This window comes from Aspergillus steynii, assembly GCF_002849105.1.
Source record: "Aspergillus steynii IBT 23096 chromosome Unknown P170scaffold_3, whole genome shotgun sequence".
Taxonomy (NCBI): domain Eukaryota; kingdom Fungi; phylum Ascomycota; class Eurotiomycetes; order Eurotiales; family Aspergillaceae; genus Aspergillus; species Aspergillus steynii.
Genome location: NW_020194400.1, coordinates 1,476,990 through 1,504,395, shown reverse-complemented (window position 1 = coordinate 1,504,395; position 27,406 = coordinate 1,476,990). Strand labels below are relative to the sequence as shown.

The 27,406-nt window shown below is 50.7% G+C and overlaps 10 protein-coding genes across 10 annotated transcripts; 5 read left to right on the top strand and 5 right to left on the bottom strand.

The window, feature by feature from the left end:
- Nucleotides 1–277: 277 nt before the first annotated feature.
- Nucleotides 278–833, bottom strand: P170DRAFT_143317 (uncharacterized protein). The gene has a single exon (XM_024842482.1). The coding sequence runs from the start codon at nucleotides 626–628 to the stop codon at nucleotides 314–316; it is 315 nt and encodes a 104-aa protein (XP_024705707.1). The 5' UTR covers nucleotides 629–833; the 3' UTR covers nucleotides 278–313.
- A 3,276-nt stretch (nucleotides 834–4,109) lies between these two features.
- P170DRAFT_435592 (uncharacterized protein) lies at nucleotides 4,110–4,422 on the bottom strand. Its single transcript, XM_024848972.1, has one exon. It carries the CDS (start codon nucleotides 4,346–4,348, stop codon nucleotides 4,121–4,123), a length of 228 nt encoding a protein of 75 aa, XP_024705706.1. The 5' UTR covers nucleotides 4,349–4,422; the 3' UTR covers nucleotides 4,110–4,120.
- A 271-nt stretch (nucleotides 4,423–4,693) lies between these two features.
- On the top strand, nucleotides 4,694–7,543 carry P170DRAFT_435591 (uncharacterized protein). Its single transcript, XM_024848971.1, has 6 exons — nucleotides 4,694–5,203; nucleotides 5,281–5,352; nucleotides 5,433–5,873; nucleotides 5,938–6,150; nucleotides 6,211–6,488; nucleotides 6,549–7,543. The coding sequence occupies exons 1-6, from the start codon at nucleotides 5,079–5,081 to the stop codon at nucleotides 7,403–7,405; spliced, it is 1,986 nt and encodes a 661-aa protein (XP_024705705.1). The 5' UTR covers nucleotides 4,694–5,078; the 3' UTR covers nucleotides 7,406–7,543.
- Nucleotides 7,544–7,976: 433 nt separating this feature from the next.
- On the top strand, nucleotides 7,977–9,728 carry P170DRAFT_473959 (uncharacterized protein; the record flags this gene model as incomplete). Its single annotated transcript, XM_024853093.1, has 5 exons — nucleotides 7,977–8,198; nucleotides 8,257–8,328; nucleotides 9,217–9,426; nucleotides 9,501–9,584; nucleotides 9,663–9,728. 5 exons carry the CDS (start codon nucleotides 7,977–7,979, stop codon nucleotides 9,726–9,728), a joined length of 654 nt encoding a protein of 217 aa, XP_024705704.1.
- A 356-nt stretch (nucleotides 9,729–10,084) lies between these two features.
- Nucleotides 10,085–10,437, bottom strand: P170DRAFT_473958 (uncharacterized protein; the record flags this gene model as incomplete). The annotated part of the gene is made up of 2 exons (XM_024853092.1): nucleotides 10,085–10,137; nucleotides 10,218–10,437. The coding sequence occupies 2 exons, from the start codon at nucleotides 10,435–10,437 to the stop codon at nucleotides 10,085–10,087; spliced, it is 273 nt and encodes a 90-aa protein (XP_024705703.1).
- A 2,664-nt stretch (nucleotides 10,438–13,101) lies between these two features.
- P170DRAFT_454936 (MFS sugar transporter) lies at nucleotides 13,102–14,806 on the top strand (the record flags this gene model as incomplete). The annotated part of the gene is made up of 3 exons (XM_024851487.1): nucleotides 13,102–13,120; nucleotides 13,166–14,017; nucleotides 14,072–14,806. 3 exons carry the CDS (start codon nucleotides 13,102–13,104, stop codon nucleotides 14,743–14,745), a joined length of 1,545 nt encoding a protein of 514 aa, XP_024705702.1. The 3' UTR covers nucleotides 14,746–14,806.
- Nucleotides 14,807–17,482: 2,676 nt separating this feature from the next.
- On the top strand, nucleotides 17,483–18,163 carry P170DRAFT_424780 (uncharacterized protein; the record flags this gene model as incomplete). The annotated part of the gene is made up of 4 exons (XM_024847589.1): nucleotides 17,483–17,591; nucleotides 17,637–17,749; nucleotides 17,804–17,911; nucleotides 17,963–18,163. The coding sequence occupies 4 exons, from the start codon at nucleotides 17,483–17,485 to the stop codon at nucleotides 18,161–18,163; spliced, it is 531 nt and encodes a 176-aa protein (XP_024705701.1).
- A 3,233-nt stretch (nucleotides 18,164–21,396) lies between these two features.
- Nucleotides 21,397–22,587, bottom strand: P170DRAFT_354709 (gelsolin family protein; the record flags this gene model as incomplete). The annotated part of the gene is made up of 1 exon (XM_024844051.1): nucleotides 21,397–22,587. The coding sequence occupies one exon, from the start codon at nucleotides 22,585–22,587 to the stop codon at nucleotides 21,397–21,399; it is 1,191 nt and encodes a 396-aa protein (XP_024705700.1).
- Nucleotides 22,588–22,697: 110 nt separating this feature from the next.
- P170DRAFT_143228 (Zn(II)2Cys6 transcription factor domain-containing protein) lies at nucleotides 22,698–24,893 on the bottom strand. The gene is made up of 3 exons (XM_024842481.1): nucleotides 24,614–24,893; nucleotides 23,299–24,542; nucleotides 22,698–23,239 (listed from the first exon to the last, which is right to left on the bottom strand). Exons 1-3 carry the CDS (start codon nucleotides 24,732–24,734, stop codon nucleotides 22,808–22,810), a joined length of 1,797 nt encoding a protein of 598 aa, XP_024705699.1. The 5' UTR covers nucleotides 24,735–24,893; the 3' UTR covers nucleotides 22,698–22,807.
- A 1,465-nt stretch (nucleotides 24,894–26,358) lies between these two features.
- On the top strand, nucleotides 26,359–27,339 carry P170DRAFT_435586 (uncharacterized protein). Its single transcript, XM_024848970.1, has one exon. The coding sequence runs from the start codon at nucleotides 26,588–26,590 to the stop codon at nucleotides 27,287–27,289; it is 702 nt and encodes a 233-aa protein (XP_024705698.1). The 5' UTR covers nucleotides 26,359–26,587; the 3' UTR covers nucleotides 27,290–27,339.
- The last annotated feature ends 67 nt before the right edge of the window (nucleotides 27,340–27,406 follow it).

The window sequence follows — 27,406 nt, the reverse complement described above, 5'->3', positions numbered from 1 at the left end:
TTTCTTTGCCAATTGACCCGGAGCAACTGTTTTTCCTCACGTCCTGGATTTGCAGCTGCAGGTACCCAGTTTTCTTTTTCCAAACATGCAGATCCAAGAAGGATATCTTCCGATGATAGGTAAGAACTTCACACTAAATCTTTTCATCGTGACAGCTCGTCCAGTCCACTACCTACCTACCCAGCCTCTAGGGCTGGATGATCACGAATTGCTCTCGACTGTTGATTTGAGACCCCTCTGAGGAGGCTAGTGGATTACAATCAGGTATCAAGTGCTTCATGCACCTCTGGCTACTTTTCTTGGGATAAGCAGGCTATGCGACCCGATTTTCTTTCGAACACCTCCTCATTGCCCCTTTCTGTTCCCTGGATGGTCGGCAATTTGTTTCTGGCTTCTGCATGAACTCCATCATTGAATCCATTAGGAGAGCCTGCCATTTTGTTGTCGGCCTCACTATCTCACTGCTTCTAAACCCATCCTCCCTGCTCTGGCCAATTGCATGATCGACCCATGTGAGACAAGTCCCTTGCACAAAACAACGCAGAAACGCCCCTGTTACAGACAACAGTCGATCGGCTTGTCCAACGTTGATCAGAACCAGTCTAAAACCAAAAGCCTTCAACCGCATGGTTTTGAGATGTGTCCACACACCGGAGGCTTTCGCATCCTGCTAGGCCCGGTCGCATACAATCCGAGAAGACCCAACGTGCTCATCGATAGTTGACGCGCTGTTTCTCGGACCACAACACAGCTGTGATACATGGCTTCTGAACTATCGTTGAATGACTAGTTTGAACCAGCTAGGTGAACCTGGAATCGGCCAGAAATGCGGTTCATGAGGTGTGAACTTGACGCGTTCAAAGGACCGGCATTCTGGACACGATCAGTGCACTCCTGAATTATCCTTGAAAGAAGCCAAGGAAGGACTACCATATTTTCCACAGGCGTACACATACGAATCTGCACGGGGTTTGGCAATGAGCTTGAAGGTTGAAGCTACGGACGCGTAACTTTCGGTCACAATCTGCATTGGGGGTAATGTTATTGGACGGCATCTGGTCCGGCAGAATCTAGAATGACAGGATTCGTGCTGACCTAGGTTCGTTCAAGCAGCGTCTGCTCACTTTCTAACGTAAAAAGGCAGGCTACCTCGAACCACCGACTAATCGGCCGAATTATTGCAGGCTTTTCTCAATTCCTACTCCGTTGTTACATGACTGTTGTCTTTGACGCAGGGGAATACATCAAGGCTTGAGGATGTACCAGATTGGGTATCTCATGGTTGAGCAACTATCCTGTAGCCTTTATCGAACTGTAGATATGTTGGAACTTCCAGGCGAGACGCGCATTAGGAACTGTCCAAACAATATCTTGAACTAAGAAGAAGTTCTCAAAAACATTTTATAATTGGCCGCACAACAGTGCATGGCTTGGTAGACAGTGCTCTTAAATATCTGACGATACCTTTGATTGATTCTCATCCCTGATGTAGCGTGCCCTATTGCGTGCGTGCGGCTATGCAGGTAGGTCCATAGAACTTCTAAGTACATGATCTTTTATAAGGCCAGAAGCCTCTATGCAAGAAGCAAATGTGTGTTTCTTATCTATGCCCGCGTCTCATTAGGCTAGACGCCTCCAGGGACCCAGGTCCCATACTTGTTTCCTTCTAATATACACCATGCAGGGGTTAATCGCAAAGCTAGCTGGGTCTGGCTATCTACGTCGGATATGATTAGTGTTCCCCCTCCCACCCACCATAGTAGATATGTTCTGCCGTGGTCCAACATCCAGGTCCTAGATCTGACGATACCCTACATAATGAACATCGTCTGGACCCAGTACTTTCTTATATATAGGTTATTCCACACATAAGCAATAAATGTAGTTTTCCCGAGATCCCTTCTACCTCTACACAAATTGCTTCTACTATAGGTATTCCAGTAATGCCCCCCTTATAGTTTCCTTTCAAATATAGCAAGTCGTGTTGTTCCACCACACTGACACCAGCTACGGTTTATGAACGCGGTAGTGTTGAGGATGGGTGACAAGGATGAGATAGCTATTGTTCCCTTCCACTTATTCGACCATCAACTAACCTAAGTCATTTTCGGGCTCAGCCTATGCAGTACCTAACCGTGATGTATAAACTCAGCAAAAGTAATAAAGAACATCTGAAAGTTATTAGATATAAAGGAGTATGTAGCATACTAGGCCCATATAAACAACCACAAGGCATAAAGCATATGTATAATTGCATTTTTGAGTGGGATCATATTTCGAATTGCAATAAAACAGGGTTATATTACCTACCCCGGGAACGAAACCAGAGTTCCATTTACCAAGACTTCGAGGTATAAAGCGAGCGCTGGGTGTTGGAAAATTTAAGTCTGTCAAGAGCGAGGGAAACTACTAACAATGGATGCTCGGAAGCAGCTTGAAAGTAGGCGTGCTCGTATATATAGTTCTTTCTGTTTCTACTTGATAATAACCTCGTCTCTCTTATATAAAGAGATGGATGGGATCCTCTGCATGATCGCTCGGCGCCATAGACCTTCGACAACTGCAGATCACATGGCCCAAGAAATGCCTTCGTACCGCCGAGGAAATACAAACACTACATCCAATTCCGAAGTCTCATCCATTCTATACCTATTCCTTAAATACGGCGTTATTCGCTAACCGACCTATAGTTGACCCAACCCAAGCCCACCAATCGGACATCGAGCGATCTACAAAACACGAAGAATAGAATGAAACATGGTTCAAAACCACAGATCTCCAAACGGACGGGAACAACAATCGCGTTGTTCTTGGTCCGTTGCACCGTAGATTTGGTACCCAATGAGACGGGCGAGAGATACCCCTGCAACTCAGGGGTAGTGATCGCTGGAGATCGAACCTTTGGTCGAGATGAAGATCTGGCTCGGAGGTTTGATAGGAGTGGAGATAGGATTGCGGACGTTTTTATATATTCCGGACGGAGTAGATACGATGCCGATGACGTCGGACTGAAGAGTTTGGGATGTAGGTACCGGTTGATCTACAGTTCTACGCATTATCCATCTTCTTCTGCTATTTAAATTTAACTAGTGCCATAGACTGCAACTATCTCAATCCAGCGACCATACTCCGTACCTATACGCCGCACTTCGTACTTTCGTATAATCCAACGAGACCAAGTCAACAGGCAACCAGCAATTCCGGCAGACGCAACTGACCCGTCGTCAGCCAAGAGCCAAAACAAGAAACGCGAAGAAAAAGCAAAACGGAAACCAACAGGCCGCGAGCGTGTGAGTGGTGCAAGGCAGCCAGCGCTAGTAGGGATAACGAGACTAGCGATTCCGCCGAGACGGACTCACGAAGGAGTCCGTGTCCGTGTCCGAATCCTCGTCCGAATCCTTCCGAATCCTTTGGCATATCACAATACCCGAGATGGTCGTATATTACGATCTTGGGATTTTGATCGATATTAGGCGTCCAGACGAGGAAAATCCATGGTATTATGGTTGACGAAGAAGTCGCAGGTTGCGATCGCTGTGGAGGGAGGCAGTGCACAACCGACGAGATCGTCAGCCGTCGCCGACCCTGGGATCCTGGCTATATTATAGCAGCCTTCAACATGACATCCAATGTCATGTTGGTGGCAGAGCACTCCGTACATCCTACTGGCTGCCTACGTATCACACTCTACAAGTCAACTCGAGAGCACCGCTCGGGCCGAAACCCCGACGCTATCTACTGCGTAGTGACCACGTCCCCGGCCATAGCCCAATTGCTATGCTCCTCGGCGTCGAGGGCGCACATAGATCTCCCCTCCGCGACCCCGTCCCTCGAGGTCCATATAAAGCGTACAAGGTAATATGGACGGTTACACAAGATCCACCGACAGAACGGACGGCATGAAAGCACGGCCCTATCCACCCAGCAGGTGGTCGTCCCGGCTCCATAGTGCATATAGATTACCCCGTACATCAGATAGGCTGATGGGTCGAGGCACTGCGCAGGGCATGATTCGTTCGATGCCCACGGCAAGGGGGCAAGGAATCCACGATCAGGGAGCGCATGGGGCTCTGCCCATGTCCGTGTCCGGGCCGTTCCGTTGGCCCTCGCTGATGCTATATCAGGGGCCAGACTGTAGGATGTTTGCGAGCGAGGGGGCCGATGAGATGTCCATATTTGTGGAGAGAGAGGGACGATTGGATGGATGGCGGACAGGGATTGGGGTCGCTAACGAAACGGTGGCGGCAAAGAAGCGCCGGGGAATGGCGGATGAGTCACCGGACGTGGGAAGCGACAGGCGATGCGAGGTGCCCGTTGGACGGAAGGGATCCCCGGCTGACGGATTCATCTGACCTCGAGGTTAAGCGCTGAGGATCAGCTGAGTTGAATGGACGGTGTTCGATGATTGAGAGGGTCGTTTTTCGCGTGGACGGAGTATGATGTGTATAAGAATGGAAAAATAGAATAAAATAAAAAAAAATAAAAAATAAAAAATAAAATAAAATAAAACAAATGGAAGAAAATACTCCGTACAGAGAATAAAAAAATATGCAGGGCAAGGATTCCCTGAAGAAACGAAATGCCGTGCCAAGTCGTCATCCCGTGGCGCCCGTATCGAAGCGAAAATTTAGAATCCTCCATTTAAGTTTGCGCGCCACTCAGCGGTGGAATCGGCTCCCTTCCCTGTCGCCCCCTTTCCTCCCGTCAGAGGAAGACGGCGATATTTTGGGATTTCTCCTGCCGGCAGTCCATGGCAGCTTCAGGAGCCGAGAGTCCCGCGTCCTGCCTCTCGGACTCAAATAGGCATCGGGCCACCCTCGCCAGAACCTCGTGGTGGAGACGCCCCCAAACGACCGGGATCGCAATCCTCTCGTCCATTTTGCTCGAAGGAAAATAGCGAACAATAGGGCTTTCCTTACCTAATCCCTCCTTGGTCTGCCCCCCACTCGACGCTCACACGGACTCGGCCGTCCGATTGTCCGCCGGCTCCATATAAACTTCTTGACTACCTGCATCGCGGCCTCTCCTCCTGTCCGCGTCCTTGTCCGGCTCCAGCCACGTGGAATGGACCTCCTTTGATGATGGTTCTATCAGCCTCAAATTCGCCTGTTTCGTCCGCTCCGGCTCTGGTCAAGACCTGCGAGACCTGCGTGCGTGCGAAGATTCGCTGTCTGCGAACCCCCGGTTCTCCGGTGTGCGACCGGTTGGTGGCCCCGTCGCGCCTGTGCCCTGTCCCCCCTGAGGCGTCGTAGGTACTGACCAAGAGATACCGTGTCCTAGATGTCGTCGATTGAACAAGGACTGCTTCTTCCGTCCTGCCCGCTCCCGTTATAACCCTGCGAAAAGGGAAACGTAAGACTCTTCCACCCCGCTGCCACTCCCGCCATCGTGAAGTAGGACACCCGCTTATAAGATCGATTTCCCCCGTATAGACGCATCGAGGCCCTCGAAGGCAAAGTCAACCAGCTTCTGGGCCAAATCCACAATGAATCACAGGCCGGATCGAGTCCCAGCGCGGACGGTGACACCACACCGAGGGGCGAGAGCGGACCGAGTGCCCGAACGTCGCAGGATGTGATTTCCCGAGGAATCGTCACCTTCGACCATGCCAGTTCCCTCCTGGACGGCTTCCGTCGCACCATGATGCCGCATTTTCCCTTCGTTATCATCCCGGAGAAAACGACGCTGCAGGAACTGCGCGAAGAGAAACCTTTCTTACTGCTGGCGGTTCTGACGGTTTCCCTGTACCAGAACCTGTCGCTGCGACGGGTTTTCATGGAAGAGTTTCGGTCCGCGGCAAGAGAACGGATGCTCTTCGGAATGATCGAGTCGCCATTTGAGGTTCTGCAGGGCTTGCTTGTTAGTCTTGGATGGTAGGTTTCCTGAGTTTCCGGTTTTGGAAAATCTCCCCGACAGACCGGTTAATGGGTGCGACAGGTCCCAGTACATATACCAACCGCGCCAGTTCACAACCTATTTCCACCTAGCGTTGAGCATCGTTGTTGACATGTGGCTCGACCGACCCCCGGAACTCCGAAGCTGCTGCTCTCGTTCCGAGTACGGGCCCAACAATTTGTCTCCGGCTCACTTGGCGGCGGTTGCGCGCGATGAAAAGAGAGCTGTGCTCGGATGTTTCGTGATCTCGTCATGGTAAGCGAGTGGTGCTGCCGATGTCACTTGAATGCGGAATATGCTGACGGGTCTCCACAGCGTTTCGATAATAATGCAGAAACGATGCACCTTCCCCTGGACGCCTCACATCGAAAGATTCGCCATGGAACTGGCCCAAGATCCCGAATACCCAAGTGACGAATATACGATCCATCTCGTGCGACTTCAGCGTGTTTTCGAGAGAATCGACGAGGTTTCGATTAGTCACCCGCCCGGCATGCAAGGGCGAATGCCAGAAATGGAGCGACACATCTATGGCTTTCGACAGGAGTTGGAAGATTTCAAGGGCCATTTGTCGTGTGCCAGGATAAACACCCGTAAGTTGGAACCTCCAGAACTTATCTCTATGAATGCCCGACGGACCTGACCCCATACAGTCATAATCAGCATGCAATTCCATACTCTGGAGCTGTACCTGACCCAAGTCAGTCTGTTCGACAAATTCCACCCCGCTTCATCCTACAATTATCCCTCTCCGTCAACATCTAATCCAGACGCGCCGCCATCTTTCCATCCGCGACGACAAAGAGAGCCTTCGATGCTCCCAGGCTCCATGAACTTTCGAGTGGATTCACTCTGCCGCGGCCTCGTCGCCGCCGAACGCTACTTCGATTCCGTATTGACCTGGCCCGTCGGTGTGGAGCATAACATCAGCTACATGCAGTGGGTGCAGATCGGGTTCATTCTCGCAATTTCCGCCAAGCTGGCGGTAGCAGCGTCAGACCCGTGTTTCTATCGACAAGAACGGGTTGGACCGTTGTGCGATGCGCTCAACATGCCTTTGGTTCTCAACAACTGCAGGCGACGTATGCAGGCACTGTCTAATTACACGGTGGACGAGTCGGGCGAGCGAGATGTATACTATCACTACGATCAATGGCTGCGCCACATCCACGAATGGTTCGACCGGAATTACTGTCTGCCGCAGCCAGACGGTCTGCCTTCGGCTCCTCCAGCCACGCGAGTCGCTCCTCCTCCCCCTCCCCCTGCTCCGAGCGCTCCTCCTGCCCCGAGTGTCCCGAGCGCCGGGGTCGCGCCTGGGCCTGTTCAGATGCCACCGGCCACGATGCCCGTCACAGCTCCCTACTTTCCTCCACAATCGCGCGACGGTAGCCAAAGCGGACAGATGGTGCCAACAGACAATAACGGGCTGGCATGGCTGGACACATTCCAGGATGCAACCACGGAGGAAATCATGAACGGATGGATGGCGTTATCGGCGGTACCACTATAGATGGGTTGGTTTTCATTTGGGGTTCGGGGTTTTGGAATTAAAATGCGGTATATTTATGATGTAATTAGCTAAGTTTCAGTTGTATACACATATCCATTTCTTGTGAATATCATACCAATCAATCGTTGAACACTTGGGTTACGCACTAGGTGGGTACAAAGAAGCCAGGAGCGCTGTAACACAGCCTACATGTCGCTATTGAGACTAAAGCCAGTCCTTGCATGTCGTTATTGAGACTGAAACCAGCCCCTGCATGTCAACAAGGCGGACTTCACATTTTGATTCTGGATTGGAATTTCCACTGACATCCCGGTACGATCCTTGCCAACACTAGACAAGGGAACGTCTGTTTTCGCCTCCGTGTCCAGAATCATGAACAGACATCTTAGCCAAACCTCGATATCATCGAGTACCGTGAGTCAGGATACGTTGCACAGGCGTATTCTAGTTTCTTTATATGCGATGGAATCTCCTTCATCTTTCTCTTCTTTGCGTCCCCATTCATCCCTATTCACACTTGCCCACTTATCTACTCTGCCATCGTATCCAGCACAAGTCGTTCAAGAAAAACATGAAGCTCCTACTCTCTCTTCTGCTCATGCTTGCCGTGCTCTCTTCCACACTGACCACCCGCAAAGACGTCGAGGCCCCCGACGACCTCATCCTGAATGCCACTGGCAACGAGATCGACATGGATCTGTCCGTTAACACGGACGCCGACGATCTCGACGGTCCCGCAAACACCCTCGATGCCCGCCGCAAAAAGCCTCGACCACGGGCCAAAACAGATGGAGTACGTGCTATGCATAGAATAAACCAGACCGAGAACACATACTGATGAATTTTACCAGATCTGTGACACCAAAACAGACACAGACACCGGGACATGCGTCGCAAAACTTTACGGAGATAAGCGGTGGAGGGTACCTTGCAGAGACTATAATCCTGTATGTTATTTTCTTGCTCACTGCCTCTCCTGTCCTGGTGTTTTGCTTTCCATCTTTCCCCCCAGAAAACTTCTTATCTCCTGAACATTGATGAGCATACGTCGAGGATGTAGAGAGGACTAATGACAAGGTTTTATTGCCAGTGCGTCGCGGAAAATACGGCTTGCAAAATATATTCTCCAATGGATGGGGGTGCTTGGGCTACCTGTAGCTAATTATCGTGGTATCTTGGGCACTGGGTGCATGGCTGTTCCTGTTTGCGCTGGACGTTATGGAATCGATGTGCCGAATGAGTGTTGATCTGCCACTGGGAGCTGATCTTTGAATTAACGATGAGCCGGGTTCTAAGAATTTACGGATTGGCTATCTTGATTCCCATTCAATAATTCAATCGCTACATGCTGTCCATCTACCACGAGGGCAAAACACAGGACCATGTATTCCTACTGGTGTATCCTCAAACATTCCTGCCCGGAACGACTGTACGCTGATAGCCTAAAGACTCCAACACCTACTCTGGGGTTAGCGGAACAAAACGGAACTTTATATACCTCAGCCTTGTGTAAACCGGCATATCCAGCCTGTGTAGCCTGTTATAACGGAACAAAGCAATCTTTCCCGGAGTTCCTATGCTCGTTGCTGGAGTTCCCAGTCTATTCACTATTGAGAAGTGGTATACTAGTGCTATTCATCGAGTTCAGGGACCTCGGCTTCTACTATTCAAAGGAAGATATAAGGAGCCTGGTTGCGTAGTAGAGATGTTCTCTCTCCTCACCAACTCTCTCATCCACCTTATTTAATACCTCATCAGCTCTCCTGCGCAGCTTTCTAGCAATTTGATAACCACTCATACAAACCACTCAGTCCAATTCATTCAGAATGAAGCTCTCTCCCCCCCTCATCCTTCTGCTTACCCTCCTCTCCCTGGTTCTCGCTCTCGAGACCCAGACAGAGACCTCATCTATCAAGGACATCGACTACAGTCTACCCAGCAACATAAGCGATCCCGACTTCGACGATGGCCAAACCTCTCAGCCTCAGACCAACAACATTGAGCCACGCATGTGCATCGGAGTAAGTAAAATTCAGCCCTAAACCCCCAAACAAACCCATCTGAATATCCAGCCACTGACTCAAACAACCCACAGCGGTGTCGCAGCGTAACCAACGACTGCGTTTGGAAGTGCGAAGACTGGAGCCGCGTCGTCAGGCCGTGTCACGAGTATCGCCCGGTAAGTGTCTTTTCCTGTTCTACCTTGGGTACTCACCCGTAAGAGAAGATCCGATGGCTAATGAGAATGGCTGACTAGTGCACTCGCGATCGACGCCATTGTTCCGTGTTGGCAAATGCGCCGGAGTGGGCGATTTGCAAGTAGCGGATCCTTTTTCCAGCCTTTCTAGGGTACTGCGTTGGGTAGAGGTTATCTATCTACTCTTATTGAGGTTGAGGTGTTGAGAATGTTCTATCCTAGATAGGGTCTACTTTTGCAATTCAGAGAATCTCCACTCCAATTTACTACTTAATATAATGTAGAAAAGAAGTCCGACCAAAATAGATTATATATTCTCAAAATATTATAGTCTAAGGAGTCCAGTCCTTTCCGGGCTATCGATCAAACGAAACATTAGACCTCCTCCTCCCTCCGTCCCCAAGAAATCAAATAATCAAATCATATAAATAAAAGAATGACCGAGTTACAGGCTCACAGGTAGAGACATCAAGCCCAAACCCTCACCCGACAACTCCAAGCAGCTCAGCAGCCCAAGGCCAAGACACTCTCATTTCTAACCATCATTAGCCCCATTCTCTACCCGAACCATTCCCGGTAATACAACCGACATACCAATAACTTAGAGACCAGCACCAAGGCCAACGTGGGCATCAGCGGCGGCGTCAGCGTTGGCGCCGATGCCGATGCCAGCACCGGCAGGAGGGCCGTAGTAGGCGGCGGGACGGCGGTAGTACTCCTCGGCGTAGTAGCCGCGGTTGGGCTCGGCCTCCTTCTTCTCGAGCTCGACGGGGTTGGCGGCGGCGAAGACGGCCAGGAAGGCAGTGGCCAGGGCGGAGAAGGTGAGGAGCTGCATTGTGGTTGTTGGGTGTGCTTTTGTCGAGGTTAGTGGTTGTTGATTTTGAGGGAAATTGAAGGTTGAGGGATAGACGTACTGAAGAAAGAAACGAAGGAAGTAGTTTGAACGATAGAGGACTGAACTGAACTGAACTGAACTGAGAAACTGAACTGGAAAGCGATGGATGAAGAAGAGCAAATTGAGCGCGGATATCAGCCCATCTTTATACCTTTTCCTCCGGTGCTGTCTGAGCAGCTCACGATCCCCAGAACACATGCATCTTGCATATCGGGACCCAACTCCGACGCACGCCGATCGACGCGATCCGACCAGGAGTTCGCGCCTTTTGGGCTATGGCAAAGGAACAGGAAGGGATGGACGACGCAAATCCGTGGAAAGAGGTTGAAATTTGAGACTTCTCAAAATTGGGTCGGGAGGACGGGAGCTTAACGGGGGAGGTGAAACACGGGACGAGACGGTGGTTTCGGGATTGGATTCTTGATTTGTAGACAGATGGATCATGGGATGTTTATGGATGGAATTGAGAACTTTGCAGAAAGGTTGGTGCTGCGAGGGACTCCGAGTCCGATGCACCGAGTCAAGATCCAACGAGGATAGAGCGCGGGTCACAGGCCGATCCAACTTCTTCGACACGGGCTGGTCAGAGCTTCCCGATCTTTTGGACTGTCTCACTCTTTGACGAGTTCATGTTTTCAGACCAACACTATCTGGCTGAGCATAGAGAAATATTGATGGTGCAATTGATGCCGAAGAGTTCTTGCGGTGATAGGGATAGACCGGCCCGAGGATTTACCACGATGGATCGCCAGCTCCACCACAGGGCTCAAGATCGAGAACAACGGTGAGCGATAAGCAGGAACATCAGAATCACGAATCTACGGTACACAGGGAAAGGGGAAATTCGAACGCACTGAGCCGTCCATGCCCCCATCCCGACCACCAGCTGTCACAAGTCTGTCACATCCGAGCCAAAGTCCAACATGCAACGGAATCATGAATCCCAGGACGTCTCAGCATGTGAACCATCCTGCTCTCGCAAGGCAAGAATGTCGATTCGACCCACCGTTCTCCCGAGGTTCGGGCATGTTTCAACCAGTCTAGACTATCGCTCGATGCGGATTTACATAATTTGTGGTCGGTGGTATCGGCTCGATCCTCCTGTCGATCAACCCGCTGCTAATATTAGGTCGGACTGAGACGGATTTTGAGATGGAGTTGTTTGAGCGATTTATGCGCGCAGGTTGGGGATAACCCATAGAAGGTGGATGCATAGGCAGGTTGAGATATCTCCTATCGTCTGTTGGACTTGTTGACTCATACTAAACTACAGATGCATGGAATGAGGTGCTCTTGTTCGATAATTACAGCCTATGGTCAGTTGACTAGGACAAGCGGCCGAATTTCATTTAACATCTGATATTATGGCGTGCTTCCGTTTGTTTGATCACTAGCCTAGAAATGGGCAAAGATAAGATCCCCAGCCATGTGAGCCCTCTTGCAGAATCATCCTATTCGGCGACATGAAAATATCTTATGCGAGCACAAGCATAACTATGCTAAAGCATAGATCATACCATCTACAGTCCTTCCGGCCCGAATCGGATACTGTTTACCGTGCAAAGACCGAGAGACGATACCTGCTGGAATACTTCGAAAAGGCTGTTATCTGCAGTCAATATGTTCTAATCGGATATCAGGAAACTAAAGACCCATCCTTAAAACCGTCTCCCTCCACGATTACTAGTTGAGCGTCATTTGAATAGCTGAAGACAGATCCGAATATAGCCCAGCCATTTAATACAGGCCACACGGAAACAGGTTCATCGGTGCACCATACAGTCAGTGAAACGGAATACCTCATCCTCTAAGCTGTGTTCGGCAATTGTCAGCTGCAGATAATCGACTATCGTTCGGTATCTGTATGGGCCGACAAAAACGCCACCAGTCCGAAGCATCCCTTCTATTCACTCAAAGTTCATTGGATCTCCAAGCCTGACCGGCTATACTGGCCAGTCAATTCCGACACGTACTCAACAACATATCCCGTCGTCTATTCATGCTCACCGGCTTTTTGAAGAACAGATGCCCATCAGACAGCAACCCCTCGGCAAATACTACCTATCATCCCCCAAAGGCCGCACACAACCGAGACAAGACCGCTGTAACCGTCGCCAAGGGGTAACGCACAAAGCAACCCTTACATCAATCGACCAGCCCAGTCCAGCCAATTCATTCATATCGGCTAATGACAGCCCCTTGAACAAACCAGAGTGTATCTCGACCACGTTCTCGGGCATGAAATCCGGCGTGAAATCCGGCCGACATGGAATGCAAGGATTCCTGACCCTTGGCAACGGACCAGGTCCAATGGGCGTCGAGAATACGTCGCACAAAGTTGTCACCCCATGGGGTTCCCCGCATTGATCGACAATCTGGAGTCGGGGAGTCTTGCTCGATCTGATGAGGGGGGAAATATTCGGCGAGGAGCGTGTAGTTGTTGTTTTGTTGTTGGACAGTGGTGATGGTTGTTTCCGGGGGAGTATATAACGAGACGTGGGAATGGGGGGTTAGACTGTAATGCTCCAAGTAGGGGATTCGTTATTGGGAAATTCCTTTACTCTTTTGGTTGAACTCTGTGTTTCTGATTCTATAGACTACGCAATGGACCAACAGACTCCCGGTCCCCTGCCCAAAGACCGCGACAGCGACGACAAGCCGCGTTCAGAATGTCACGTCGAAGTCCTCAAGCCTCCTCTCTCCAACGAGGCAGACGAAGCCGAGAACGTGGGCACCGGACGATTCATCTGGCTCGTTGCCTCGACCGCCTCGATCGGAGGCATGCTGTTCGGGTACGACACGGGCATCATCTCCGCCGTGCTGGTCTATCTGCACGACGACCTGGGGCATGACCTGTCTCCCAGCGAGAAGGAGATGATCACAGCGCTATGCTCCGCTGGTGCGTTCATCGGCGCCATCATCGCGGGCTTGATTGCCGATCGATTCGGCCGGAAAGACACCATCTACGTCGGATGCTTTCTGTTCACGGTGGGCGCAGTCCTTCAGGCGGCTGCATACTCGGTGGCCCAGATGGCCGTGGGCAGATTAATCGTTGGGTTTGGCGTCGGGTCCGCGGCGATGATTGTGCCGATGTATATTGCGGAGTTGGCCCCGACGAAGCACCGAGGACGGATGATCGGATTGAACAATGTCAGTATCACCGGCGGACAGGTGATCAGCTACGCGATTGGGGCTGCGTTCGCGAACGTGGACCATGGCTGGCGATACATGGTTGGACTGGGCGGCCTGCCGAGCGTCATCCTGGCGTGTTGTCTGCCCTTCTGTCCGGAGTCGCCGCGGCAATTGATATACCGAGACCGACACGAGGAGGCGAGACAGGTCCTGCAGCGGATCTTCAAGCACGCCACGCCGGAGCAAGTCGGCGTGAAGGTCCGGCGGATTGAAGACGCCGTGCGGGAGGCAAGATCGTACAACGAGGGACGCAGCCGGCTGCAGATGATCAAGCAGTTGCATACCAACCCGGCGTATTTCCGGGCGTTGGTATGTGCATGTGGATTGAGTATGATGATTCCCTCTCTTTCATTCCTGCAGTACCTCGAACTGACTGTCCCAGTGGTCATCAGCCAAATGTCCGGCTTCAACACGCTAATGTACTACTCCTCGACGCTGTTCGCGCTCGTCGGATTCGCCAACCCCGTCGCCGTCGGCCTCGTGGTATCCGGGACCAACCTGCTCATGACCTTTGTGAACATGATGGTCGTGGACCCCTGGGGCCGACGACGGGTCCTCGTCACCACAGTTTGGGGGATGTCCGCATCCCTAGTCGGCACGGCAGTAGCCTTCAAATTCATCCCCGTCGACACGGAGACGCTGGAGCTCGGCTCGACGAAGATCGAAGCGCCTGCGATCGTCGTCCTCGTGTTCATCATCCTGTTCGTGATCTTCTACGGCTTCTCAGTCGGGAACACGGCGTGGATGAGCGCGGACTTCTTCGCCATGGAGGTCCGCGCCATGGGCACCATGTACATGTCGTGTTGCTGCTGGGGCGCGAACCTGATTGTCTCGTCGACGTTCCTGACGATGATGAAGTCGATCACGCCGTCGGGGGCGTTTGGGTTCTACGCGGCCCTGTGTGGTGTGGGATGGGTGGCTATTGTCTTGTTTTATCCTGAGGTGTCGGGGCTGAGCTTGGAGGAGATCGGGGAGGTGTTTGGCCATGGGTTTGGAGTTAAGTATGCGAGGGATTTGAGGAAGAGGAGGAAGTTGGCTGCCAGTGACGGTTCGTAGTTTGTTTACTGTAGTTATGGTTAGGGCTTGCTATGTGGACTTTCTAAGTGGAGGCTTTTGTAGAAGCTTTGAGAATCTTTCCCGTGATTATTTTGACAAAATTTAACTGCACTTTTTACGACCCTTTCAGCCCAGGGAAAGTGAATATTGCTTTCAGAGTAGTGAACGAGATACTGAAGCTATCACTGCATGTATATTCACCAAGCCCCCCGTAAATTGATGAATCTTTACTTTTTCCCTCTGATCCTCCTTCTCTCCAATCCCAATCCTCTATCCATCTTCAAACCCATTATCCCGGTCTTGCATCGGTTCCGTCAGCTTTGAGTAGCGGAGACTACCCAATGACCAGACTCATTCCCCAATCTATGAAACACGAACAGATCGAGCAGATCAGTTCTGCTTTCTACTTCCGTTCTTTGATTTCAGTTCCATGGCATTGACTCTAAGGTTTCTCTGTCTTGGATAACATCAGACCTCGTGAAGCCATTCTGGGTACTCCCTTAGAGGTGCACCCCCGAACGTGAAAGGCAAATAAAAGCTATCCAATATGTTCGCCGCTCCTACAAACTCCAGTTTTCAAACTGCTTTAACTTTTCCGTCGATGGAAAAAAAAAAAAAAAAAAAAAAGAGAGAAATGCTGGAACCCGCAGAAACAAGCAGCTACGGAACGTGTGGAAGATAGGAGATTCCACTGATAAAACGACCCAGACGACTTGCAGAGTATGCAACATCCGGAAGAAAGGAAACAAAAAAACGCTCAAGGCAAGATATCTGATGTCTCTTGCCCGAAGAGAGCTCAGAACGCTCCTTTTCTCTCTTCAGGAAGAGCACACCATGCCAGAGGTTGACGAAGACTGGCAAGTTTGTTATGCACAGCTCCTATCCGGATCACGACCATTGAACCAAGCCATCAAAACATTGAATCAATTGCACTATTCCTGATCAAATGTCTTCTCAAATGACTTCATTTGATCTTGGATGCGATCCCAAGAAACCTGTTGTCTTTGCCGCTTAGATTTCTAGGGCGAATATGCTGGGTGAGATACAGCGTTTGAGCGCGCGCGGAACAGAATACATCTAACACTCGCTATTAATGGATGGGATGGGCTTTCCACTAACGAGGTGACATTGACGTCCTGTGCGCCTATCAATGACCAATGGCATAATGTTTACCTTCGGAGATAAATAGAGCCATCAGGCTGCTTGGGCCCCCAGTGGCCTTACCAGCGCCTCAAGTTTAAGGAATGCATTAAATCTGGGCGACGGCAAGATAAAATGTGCCCATGTAACTTCTTGGACATTATCGAATCGGATAAGGCCCTGAGATCGGTTGTGGGTGGGAATTACACCCAGAGGTACGCTCAACACCAGAACAGCGACTATTCCGAGGTAAATCCTTATCATGGCAGTGCATGCTATGACCTGGTTCTACCTGTGACCAAGTGAACGAAAGCGACTTTTCATGGTCAGAGTAGCCAAGAATAGTTCTGCGAAGGAAGTATGGACTACAAGAATCCCATATGTGCAAAGACATTTGGGCTTTCCTTTCACCAAAGCCACCATCACCACAGCCTGCTGCCTGCCTCGCTTTTGAAAAAAACATGGAAGTTCATCCAATCTATCCTTCAGCACTATTGATCACGTGTCAGTGAAAAATATAAACCCCAGTGTCGCTGCATTCCTCCGTTCTGCGTCTCCAAAGGAAACCAGGATACAGATGGTCGCAATTATGCTTCAACATTGTCTGGAACAGAACCTGAAACCTATCAACGAACAGTCCATACCCAGCGGACAAAATCAGAACTTTGGATGCATGGAATCATTACCTATCGAGTAGATCGGTTTAATTCTCGGTCTCCAGCTTCCGCAGTCAGGTTTGTCGATGAATATACCTTCGCCAATAGCATCTTAGGCCGCTTTAATGCTCTTTAGAAGCAGTACTAGTTTGGCTCTAGACTTCAGGAATCTGGAATCTAGAGAATTTGCAGAGCCTACATAGATGACATTGTGGTGATGTGATTGTCATTTGAGAAGCACCTGGACTCTCTCAAACAACCAAAATACCCAGACCTGAGGACCTCGGATATATGGCAGATTGCCAAGCTACAGAGAGAAGGATGCCTTTTCATGTGCATATATACTGTACATTGTGCCATGGAAAACCCCATATAAAGCATTCCCAGGAACCGCAAGCTCATGAACACCGCACTGCTTCATCTACATCGGCGCCTTTGGATCTCACGAATGGAAGAACCGTTGTACGAGCATCCTGCATCGATACCGGAATTTCACCGTGACGGACCATGACATTTTGTCATGGCGAATGCAAACCCAAATCAATCAGCAGTCGTGGATACCAACCCATGTGATTGCAAAAGTGTGAGAATGACTATTTCAGCATTAGCAACTGGACTAGCACTCAGGGGGGCTAGATTGCTCGCTAGCTTTTCTCGATCATAGAAATCAGAATGACTACAAAGATGGTAAAGGACAGCTCAAGAAATACCTTAGGGGCGCCATAAAACAGCAGCCAGACAAACGGGCACCACAAGGCTATTTGGGGCGGTCTTCATCAAAATCACAGTCAAGTTCTACGCAGCGACAAGCCCTTGGGGGAATGATTCTCGGAAGCTACTCGTTCATGAACCATGGGGAAAGAGAGCTCAAAACGCGAGAGTGAAGCTCGTTCAAAAAGGTGGGCAGCATTTCAGCAACCCCCCTCCCCCGTGACACCAAGATGCCTCCAAAGGGGCAGAAGCGTGTTTCGTTTGCCTCTCCTCCGGGAGAAGGGTCTTCCCCCGCCCCCGTGAGTCTCTCCTTCTCAAAATCCTGGCGGGAGCCCTGCGGTATGCATGCTAGGCCGGTGCGGGACTAACTTCAAATGCGTGTAGGCCCCAAGAAGCCCAAGAATTCCGTGAAGCCTTCGGGTAGGCACCCTCGCAAGAGGGACAAGGTGGCCGCCGCCATGCGACTGACCAGGGGGGGCGCCGCCGAGCGCAACCAGGTAAGGACTTCTCTTGGTCGTGAAGGCCTTCTGCTTATACGAGACCCTTCATAGAGAGAAGGAGAAGCCCGCCGCGCCGCCGACGGGGACCTCCTGGCCCGTGCCGCCGAGCTGTCTTCGGGCAGCGAGTTGTCCCCTGAGCCCGAGGGGCTGTTTACTTCGGTATGCCGTCATCCCGCGTGGAGAAACAAACGGGATACTGATTTCTTGCAGTCCACAACTTCTACCGGTACATCCGAGCCTGCAGGGGAGGGAGCATCCTCGCAAGGAGGCAGACCTTGCATATTCCCGAACGCACCGTCCAAGGGTTTGAATGCCCAGCTCTTGATTGACGAAGCCCAGACCAACGAGATACTACGCGCGTTCCAATATAGCCACTTTAACGGCCCCAGTGGATGCGATAGTCCATATTAACTTCAAGCTCTCTGACAAGGAGAAATTGACATGAAGAATTTACTCGAACCAGCCTTTTCGTCGACCTAAAAACGGTAGGAGAGGCACCCAAAAACCTACACCGGGTTATAGGCACAATTACCACAACCACTCTTTAATTCTAAAGAGACCTGAAACAATATTTTACAGCCCTTTCTATCACGCGTTTGACGAAATACTGAGTCGGTATACTCTACTTGTGCACCATCCAATAGTATCAGCCGTGGAAGAAGGGCGTGTCGCCCATACTAATAAAGGAACGTTCAAGTTTCGGCCAAGTATCAGGAATGAATAGCCATTGAATTCTAAAGCTCCCACATTTTAATACTGTATCGCCAAAATGAAGAGCAGCTTCGTTCAGGCTGTTGCTGAGGGTGAACCGTCTGAGTCGACTACGCATCTTGCCAGCGATGCTCACCAGTGCCTTAGTAGCAAACCGCCAAATGTGATTGCAGACTGTTAGATATGTTGATTTCTTACACCGAATCTCTGGAATCGAAGTCAAAAGCCTATTCCAATCCTAGTCAATACCCTGATCAAAAATGACGCCTAAGTGTTTCGTTCACATTTCCAAAACCGCCGAGGACTGGACACAGGTCAAGAAAAAGTGATTATAAGAGGAAGTCGAGTATTGACAAACCTTAGACTCATCGTGCAAGGTTCAACAAACCCAGAACCAAGTCAAGTTTCTAGTCATCATCCGTTATAGAAAGAAAACTCATGACCGCAGGCCAGAACTACAAAAGCGATGAACATGAAGGGCTGACTCTGGAGGTGAGATACAAGGCTATGGAGTGCACTATGAAATACGACCATTTTGACGCTGATTTGGACTTCGCGTTTGTCACTGATTGTGTCATTCACAACTGATCGACTATCGAACTCTCCGACGAATTCAAACAAAAAGTTCAGGACGCCTACCAAGACGATCCGCGCACCACAAAGATCCTCAAAACAATCAATCAGGAAGACGTCGACCCGTCCGACGGGCCCTATGAAATAGTTGAAAACTTGCTCTACTCTGTCCGCGATAAAGTTGATCCAGTTCTCGGCTCGACAGTCAAAGAAAAATGGCTATATATCCCTCGACCTCTTGTAAGAGAACTTTTCGAACTGGTCCGCGACCAGAATAACCACCAAGGAGTCGACAAATGTCTGCCGCTGCTCGATGGCCTCGCGATTTATAAGGCACGGCGCTTGTTGAAGGATTATTGTCGCAACTGTCCCATGTGTTTGGCAAATAAATTGCCTCGACCAACCCTACGGATTGCTTCACCCGATTATACCGTGCCGATGGAACCGTTCTACACTATAACCATGGACTTTATTGCCGCCCACTCTTCAGCATGACCATGCATTGGCAAATTTCATGGGATACTGTACCGACATCAGAGAATATGATGGGATGAAGCCCAAGGATTAGAATCTATACCTGTTTATTATTTCCACCGCTCGAAGCGTACTGTTCAATTTCTGCACGCCAGAAGTAAAGAGATCGTCTATAACTTCAAATACTGACAACGAAAGAGAGCAAGAAACCGAGATGTGCCTCGTGTTTCCGGTCTCTCGGCTTCCGTTACAGCAACAGAACAGATCGAGCAGTACAAAATCATCTATGCTTCTATGCTCCTTTTAGGAAAGGAGTTGATCTAACAAGGGATACTGCACATTCAAGGGTCGAAGAGCGTCTCTAATTCTGTTCACGAGACAGGTTGGGCGTCTGAATCGCCCTATGAGATGGCAGATGTCAGGAGAAGACTGCGGCCGCCTCCTGTATCATGGCATGGGATGAACGCGAGGGTCCGTATCTACTTGCACCAGTCACGAATCTACTATCAGAATCTGAACACAGTCAAATGTGCGGAATCCTGCAAAACAATCACACATTTCTCTTGTTCAGCTTCACTATCAGGAAGTGTCAAGAAATATCGTCGGGAGTACTTGGCTTGTGGCGATCCTTTCGAGCGATATTTGTGCAGAGATTGCTCAAACTTCAGGTCGATTTATAAGAAGCTTCCTGGTCCAGAATACCTGTCAGCACCAAACGCCCTTCGCTCGCAAGTCCTTGGTGCTTGATACAAGAAAGAGTGTAATGGCGCTAATTGATTATTGAGTATTTGGGGCTCTCATGGTGTCATGTCAAAGGTCCTGACAAAGCCAAGCTTGAATCCGACGGGAGACCCTGAAATATGCCAAGTTATCAGACAACTGAATAGCTCAGATCATCGCAGATGAAGGCATTATACCCTCCAGCACCAGAAGTACACGTTGCGCCTTCTATTCTACTAACGGCGAGCTAAAGAAGCCTGATATTCAACAATGGAGACGGTCAGCTGGATTTCGCGGCAATACGACCATTCTATATCTCCTTTCACATAATACACCATTGCAAACACTCTATCCAGTATCACCCTCAGCTTGCCCACATGGTAGCATGTCAAATGATTGAGCTGACCAGATGAGCCACTCCCCCACGTTCAAGGTACTCCATCCCACAAATGGCTGGAGTCAATCCTGGTTATAACAACTACTGTCGACGGCAATGATCCTACCATCGTCGAGGGACTTACCAGATAGGGCGAGTATAGGTGGTCATGTGTTTCTTATTTACTACGACACCCGGAAGAATGTGACGGTGTTCTGACGGAAATATTGATAATAATAGGACCTATGACGATACTCCAGAGGAGATGAGGGCATTTGAGATTGTTGCAGAGGAGGAAGAGAAGGGGGTACGTGGCGATGAGATGTAAAGTCGAGTTCTCGTATCCGGACTTTTGTATGCAAGGAAATAAGTGCATATGGTGGTAGGAGCATAAAGGGAACTCTCAGATATAAAGGAACGGCACAGTTTAGCCGAGAAGATAATAAGAAGATCCAATGAACAAGGCTGGTATTGTTAAACACATGTTCGTTAACACAACAGCTGCTATACTGAAAGTGCATAGTGATAGATTTATGAGCACATCCTGCTAATAAAACTGTGATATTCGGCAGAATGAGAGAAGCCAATTGAAATGCGCCCTCTGACCAGTGCTTTCTGCCTCAGGCATGGCGGCGGCCTGAGGCGGCTGGATCCAATTGGTAACCTCACCGTTGCCCAGATAGATCGATATCAGGGCTAGGGAAGTATGAACATTGAAGGTGATGGTTTTGATTTGTATCATATATAAACATTCTTAAGACCGTCCAATATCGGTTATATTCACCCAAGCCTATACAGCAATCGCCTTCATGAACGCCGGGCTTTCATGTCCTTGCACGACCTTCGCGATCGGTGTGAAGTGCGCCTCCGAGCCCCCCTGGCTCTCCTGAAGCCAGCGAACATATGACTGGGCAACCTTGAGCCACAGAGCCTTTTCGTTGGCACTCGCTCCCAAGCCCTGCCAGACCCAGAGTCTGTTTCCGACGTCATACAAAAAGACGTCATTTCCGTCCAGATCTGACGGCTTGATCTGGTTTCCTTCCTTGACCAGATCGAAGGACAGTTTGCCCGAGGCATCGCTGAGGCGGAAGAGCTTGCGGGGACTGGCGGCGTCGTCGGTAGGCGCTCGCTTTGTGGAAGATGAGAAAGGCCGCGGGCACTGGAAGGACAGCTGCGTCACCTCTTTGCCGCCGAGCAGGTCGACGATGACCTTCGATCGGGCTTCGAGCTGAGACAGAACCTCGACGTCGACGTGCTTGGCGAGGGTGAGGTCGTGCACAACCTGCGCAGCCTTGCCCTTCTCCATCGGACTGCAGCTCTTGCCCTGCCAGACCCAGATCTTGTCGCCCTTGTCGAGGACGAAGACGTCGCCGTCGTCCAGGCTTTCCCAGGTGGGCTCGACCTCGTAGACGATCAGAGAATCGGCACGGCCCACACCAGGGTGCTTGAAGACACGCAACAGCGTGGTAACCTCCTCGCGAGGTGCCTCCTCAACATGAGTGAAGCCCGAGCGCACACCGCCAGAGCGGATGGAGATGCGGCGGAACAGCGAGGTGAATTCCTCCGACGGATGCTGTTGAACCTCGCGGTGCTGGGTCGCCTCGCCGTGCAGGAACTCGTCGAGCTCGACGGTCTTGTAGGCGGCGGTGCCGGCCTCGTCCTGGGTGGTTTTGCTGCCGAGCCAGAAGAAAATGTCGTGCCCCAGCTTATCGTCACCGAGTTTGTATGAGTGCAGCACAATGAAGCTGTCGCCGTCATAGAACTCGCCAGTACGCTCCTTGGGCCACGGCACGACTTCGAAATTCTCGATGCGCCAGATCAGCAGCCCCGGCTCCTGCCCCACCTTGCCGTTGTTCCAGGCGGGCTCGGAGGCGGCCGAGTTGTATTTGACCTGGTGGTCGAGGTCGGATCCGATCAGTTCGACATTGCTGTCTTTAATGTCATATTCCTTGGGGTGAACTAATCCTTCGTGGGGAGGCATGTTGGTTGGTGTTGTATGTTTGTATGCCGAACTTCGGCGATGCTCGTGATGTTTCTATTTAAAGCCGTCGATGACGCAGGGACAGTCATGTGACGTTAACCGGGAAAACCTTCATCCGTTTAGTGGAGATTGCGGATTGCTGCAATTCTCAAAAATACGCCAAATGTTGGAAGTTGTGCCCCTGAGAGGCGGTCAGTCCCGGTGCTGCCGTGGGCCTGGCTTAGAGAGTACTCTCCGGCGGCATGATAGTCGCAGATGCCAGCAGCATGCGTGTAACAGGCAGTAGGGCCGATACGTCGACTTGGCGCTTATCCACAGCCTGCAGCAGTTCCTGCAGAGTCCTCGGTCTGGCAGTCGGATCGGCCTCCACGCCTAGCGTTTCTGCGCGAGCCATATACCACTCCTCGGCGCTGCAGGCTCGCCACATGCGTTCAGGGGCCGGCAACGGAATCCCGAGGATCAGGTCGTCCCCGAGCGGCTCGAAGTAGTTCTCGTTCAGCTGCCGCGCTTTAGACCCCAAGATGTTAATGATGTGGACGAAGAACATGTTACGTCGGAGGGACTCCATGAATTTCCACTGGTCCCAGTCCATCTCGTCTTCGTGGTGGACATGCAATGCTTTTGCATGCAGGCCGGTCAGGCGTCGAGTCATCTGCAGTCAAGTTAGTTAGATTAGACAACGACTCCATTTAAGAGATAAAGATGCCAGACCTTCAGCACAAATGTACTGTGCAGTTCTGCCTCCTTCTCGAACTCTTCACGACGCCGATCCTCGTCTTCTACATCGGCTAGTCGCGCCTTGTGGGAAGCCGGTAAAAATGCATCCCCAAACAAACCCATGATCTGATAGATGCAGACGGCATGCAGCGCAGCCAGACACGGCTCAGGGGTGTTAGTGTAGCTGTGGAATTTGCGTACCAGCTTGTCCCGCTCCTCGTTAATCATGCGATTGACAAACCCAAAGCTAGAACCCGCGCAGCTGGCATATGCGCCCACGCAGGCCAGCGCATTAGCCATAGGCTCTGCCATCCCGCCCAGGGAACAACGATACAAGCGGTGATGCACGAACGGGGACCAGAAATCCCGATCTAGCACGAGACCAGGATACTCTCGAAGATGGCTCAGCATATCTTGACACAGGCTGCTTGCGTCGGTCTGAATGTCCGGTCCCATCCCGATCGTGAATGAGTGGGCAAAGATAAGATGGGCTGGGCTGTACAGGCGATTGGTCAGGTTCGCCGACATTGAGTCTTCGTCCGTAGAACTGTTGCGCCATGAGACGTCCGAGGAAGGGGGTGAATGCAATGACCCGGTCAGGCCCGACGGGCTAGCCTCTTTCTCTTGACTAGGTACATCTTGGTTAGGGGTTGGCAGATGTCCTGAATTAGAACGCACGTTGGACAATGGACCGGCAGATGATAGTGCCCCGCTGTGTAGAGATAGAGAGCCCGCGTTGCGGATGAAATCACTTTCTGCTGACTGGAAATCCGAAAGAGCTGCGAAAGCATCATTCGATGGCAAGGATGCAACACCCGTTGCATTCGTCGAAGACAAGAAGTCCTGGGTCAATGCAGGGTCCACGAACTGAATATTCGAGAGGTCGTAGTTGTTCCACAAGGAGGCAGGTAGCAAGTCGGCAGAGTTCAATATGGGTGTTGGGAAGACTTGAGAATGGCCTGCCATAACACCAGATGGATCACTCATCCCACCCAGTTGTACCAGCTGGGGTTGATCCATCGCCATTATTGACACCCCCTGACTAGGTCTCGGTGCTGGGAAAGGAGACTGGGGATACTGGCATTGAATTCGAAGCTGAGTGCATCGCAAGCACGACGGACGGGAGAGAGAACAGCGGATCTTCTTCTTTGCACAGGTATCGCAGGATTTGCGCTTGGACTTGCGCTCCTGGCCTGCTTTGGTGATGCATCGTCGCCGGTGACGATCCCGTAGGTCAGCTACAAGTCAAATTGTTAGTTCGATATTTCAGATGAAAGACTTAAGGAAATTAATGGCAAAAGCCACATACGCCGAGTGTAAGATTTGTTGCAAACATCGCAACGGAGGTCCATATCGAGGGTTGGCTCGTGAGAAGACAATGCTTTCACGTCGATCCCAGCCCCGCCCCCTATCTGCAAGTCCGATTCCATTTTCCGGTTCTGAAGTAAAGGATGATTCTGAAGTGCGGTAAAAAAGCCACCTTGAGGGAAATCTCCTGGTGCTGGTGCAAGCGAGGCTCGGGGGCCAGTGTAGTGTGTCTAGCAACGCTCTGAGGGATCAGACGGGCAGACAACCACACGTGAATTCGGGGCAGTAAAAATTGTCCCCAAAAAGACAGGGATATATGATCCCCCGACCAATTGGCGCGATAGTCTCAAGTTAGTCTTTCCCTCCAGTCCGAAAAGAGGGGAGCGCGGCGGTCCGTTGACAGGAAAACGCTCCGTACGTTCGAAGTGGGCTCAGGTCGTATGTTTTTGGCCCCCACAATCACGACGGTACGGAGTGACCACGATGATGAGATGGTACTTCCCCGAAGATATACCATCTCCAGCGCTTTGCCCAGAATGTGCTCCGTGATTCAAGCTGTATCTCAGACGAAAAGAAGAAGTTGGATCTTTGCCACAGTAGCAATTCACTTGTCAAATCCCCATTAGGGGTAACGACGGACCTTTGCCTAGTGAGTCAGCAGCGCCCGTGTACACCTCTCAGCGATGTCTCGGTCTAATTTGTTTTAGTTTCATCTCGGACTGTTCCGACTTTCAGTATTGGTGCGGACAAGAGCTCCAGGTCCGTACTTGCTTCTGTATGAAGTTCCGATGAATCTGCGGAACTGAGAGGGGTCCCATGTGCCTTCGGAGATTGTTGGTCGCAATGTAATGCCATGCATCTCCGTACAATAGTGCAGATGGGACAATTGGCTCGTTATCCGAGAACCAGACCGCAACAGGTTAGCAAGACCAAAGTCTTCCGTCCTGTCTTCTGCTTGACTCCGGAGTAGTCTCGCACAGTGACCCACACAGGGCCAACAATCGCCGGCGTCTTGAAAGACATAGCTCGACAGTTCTGATATTTGATTGCTGTTGGGATGGCTTTTTATCGGGTGTTGATGGAACCGCGTGACATTCAATGATCACTTGAGAAATTGACGTAAACAAATCCAGAAGGTTGATAAATTGGATCACCGCGCCGGGATTCGATCACTGGAAGGGTCAACCATCGACGCGTAGAGAAGCTTTCTCATCCTCTTTTTGCATCAATTAGTCTGCTTCTTCTCATGGAGGGGATGTCTGATCTAGCGTGCCTTGAAGTCGTGTGCGAATCACTCGCATTCTTGAGTTTTGGAGGGCCTTGGGTGACAATATTTGAGGTCGTTTATTGGAGGTCGCTGCTTCTCGAGGCACACCGTGAGGTTGAACAGTTAATAAACAGGCGGGCTTGAATTCAACTGAAGAAAGACAGAATCCCAAACCATCAGAATGAGCGAATCGCAGGAAGGGGTCGATAATAAAGGAAAAGGTTGGGCGTGCCAGAGTGCCAAGAGATGGTTCGGGATGAAGAGGCACGGAGGACGCTGGCTCGGACTTGTTTGGTTGCCGCCCATCTTTCGCCGTGCCATCCATGCCCGTTGGAGTTGTGCATTTCACCACGCTCATTGGTGTGAAGTAGGATTTGCAGCGCTTGGAACTCCGTTTCTCGTGGTCCATGCTCCGTATGCTCCCCTCCTAGTATATAAGCAGTATGTAATGCCATGATTGCAATCAGAATTACAGACTAACTTAATCGCCCTCCCAATGGGCCTCCACTACGCCAGTGCCCAAGATCTCAACATCAGCGCCTCTCTTCAAATTATCTATATCTTTATTCTCTCCACGGCCTTCGATTTTTATCGCTATACCGGCCATCATCGGTCGACTCCAGTCTTCGCCCAACAGACCACCGGTCGCTTTCTTCTTTTTCACCGTCATTCGGGTCGTAAGACCCGGCCTCAACAATATCACAATGGATGCCGTCGGACAATCTACCGCATTCGTGGCCCTCCAAACCGCTGACGTCGCCTTCACAGCAAGCTGGCGGGTCTAATATCTATCATCATTGCGAAAACGTTCATCAATCCTCCTTTGAGCTTTCCGATCCATACCTATGGTCCGATATGCCTATCTCTGATCCCTCTACGTCTTTTGCCTCTCGAGACCCTTTGTTTACTACACATGGCTCATCTCCCGATTCGATATTCGCCGACTCGGCTTTACTAGGCTGGGATGATGCCATTGGCAATTTCCCTCAACCTCTGATTCCACCAGTGATGGAAACATTCCCCGATACAGCACTAGAGACAGTGGGTCAATTTCCAACTGCTGCACCGGACGCCACGCTAGCATATGGCAACGCCGGGAATGTCTCTGGATTTCCTAGTCCTCGCTACGCTGGCTGTGTCTCGTACACATCATCTAATGGCAGCTCATCTCCGCCGGGAAATATGTGCCCAAAAGAATCAACAAGACGGGTTGACAAACGCCAGATGAACACCATGGCAGCTCGTCGGTACAGGAAGCGACGGCTGGATCGAATGAATGAGCTCGAGGCAGAATTGGAGATTGCCAAACGGGAGCGCGAGGAATGGAGGGTCAAAGCTTCAATACTGGAGGGCGAGGCATCTGCACTGAAGAAATTGCTGGAGTCGCGGAAGGAAACGAAGGAGACGTAAGCGGACTTTTTATAGACTTTTCTACATTTCACGACATATTTATATCAGCTGAAACATTGTTGAGAGTTTTTCAACTTCAAGTAGGCTGTAATAATTTAATGAACGATAATCTATTCA

Bases quoted from the DNA above. Each gene is read 5' to 3' on its own strand.
- P170DRAFT_435591 (XM_024848971.1), top strand. From the start codon at position 5,079: ATGATGGTTCTATCAGCCTCAAATTCGCCTGTTTCGTCCGCTCCGGCT. The intron at 5,353-5,432 runs GTAAGACTCTTC...TCCCCCGTATAG, and splicing joins AACCCTGCGAAAAGGGAAAC to ACGCATCGAGGCCCTCGAAG. The intron at 5,874-5,937 runs GTAGGTTTCCTG...TGGGTGCGACAG, and splicing joins TTGCTTGTTAGTCTTGGATG to GTCCCAGTACATATACCAAC.
- P170DRAFT_143228 (XM_024842481.1), bottom strand. From the start codon at position 24,734: ATGGAATCGGACTTGCAGATAGGGGGCGGGGCTGGGATCGACGTGAAA. The intron at 24,543-24,613 runs GTATGTGGCTTT...TTTGACTTGTAG, and splicing joins CAACAAATCTTACACTCGGC to CTGACCTACGGGATCGTCAC. The intron at 23,240-23,298 runs GTCTGGCATCTT...ACTTGACTGCAG, and splicing joins ACAGTACATTTGTGCTGAAG to ATGACTCGACGCCTGACCGG.
- P170DRAFT_435586 (XM_024848970.1), top strand. From the start codon at position 26,588: ATGCCGTCGGACAATCTACCGCATTCGTGGCCCTCCAAACCGCTGACG.
- P170DRAFT_143317 (XM_024842482.1), bottom strand. From the start codon at position 628: ATGCGGTTGAAGGCTTTTGGTTTTAGACTGGTTCTGATCAACGTTGGA.
- P170DRAFT_435592 (XM_024848972.1), bottom strand. From the start codon at position 4,348: ATGAATCCGTCAGCCGGGGATCCCTTCCGTCCAACGGGCACCTCGCAT.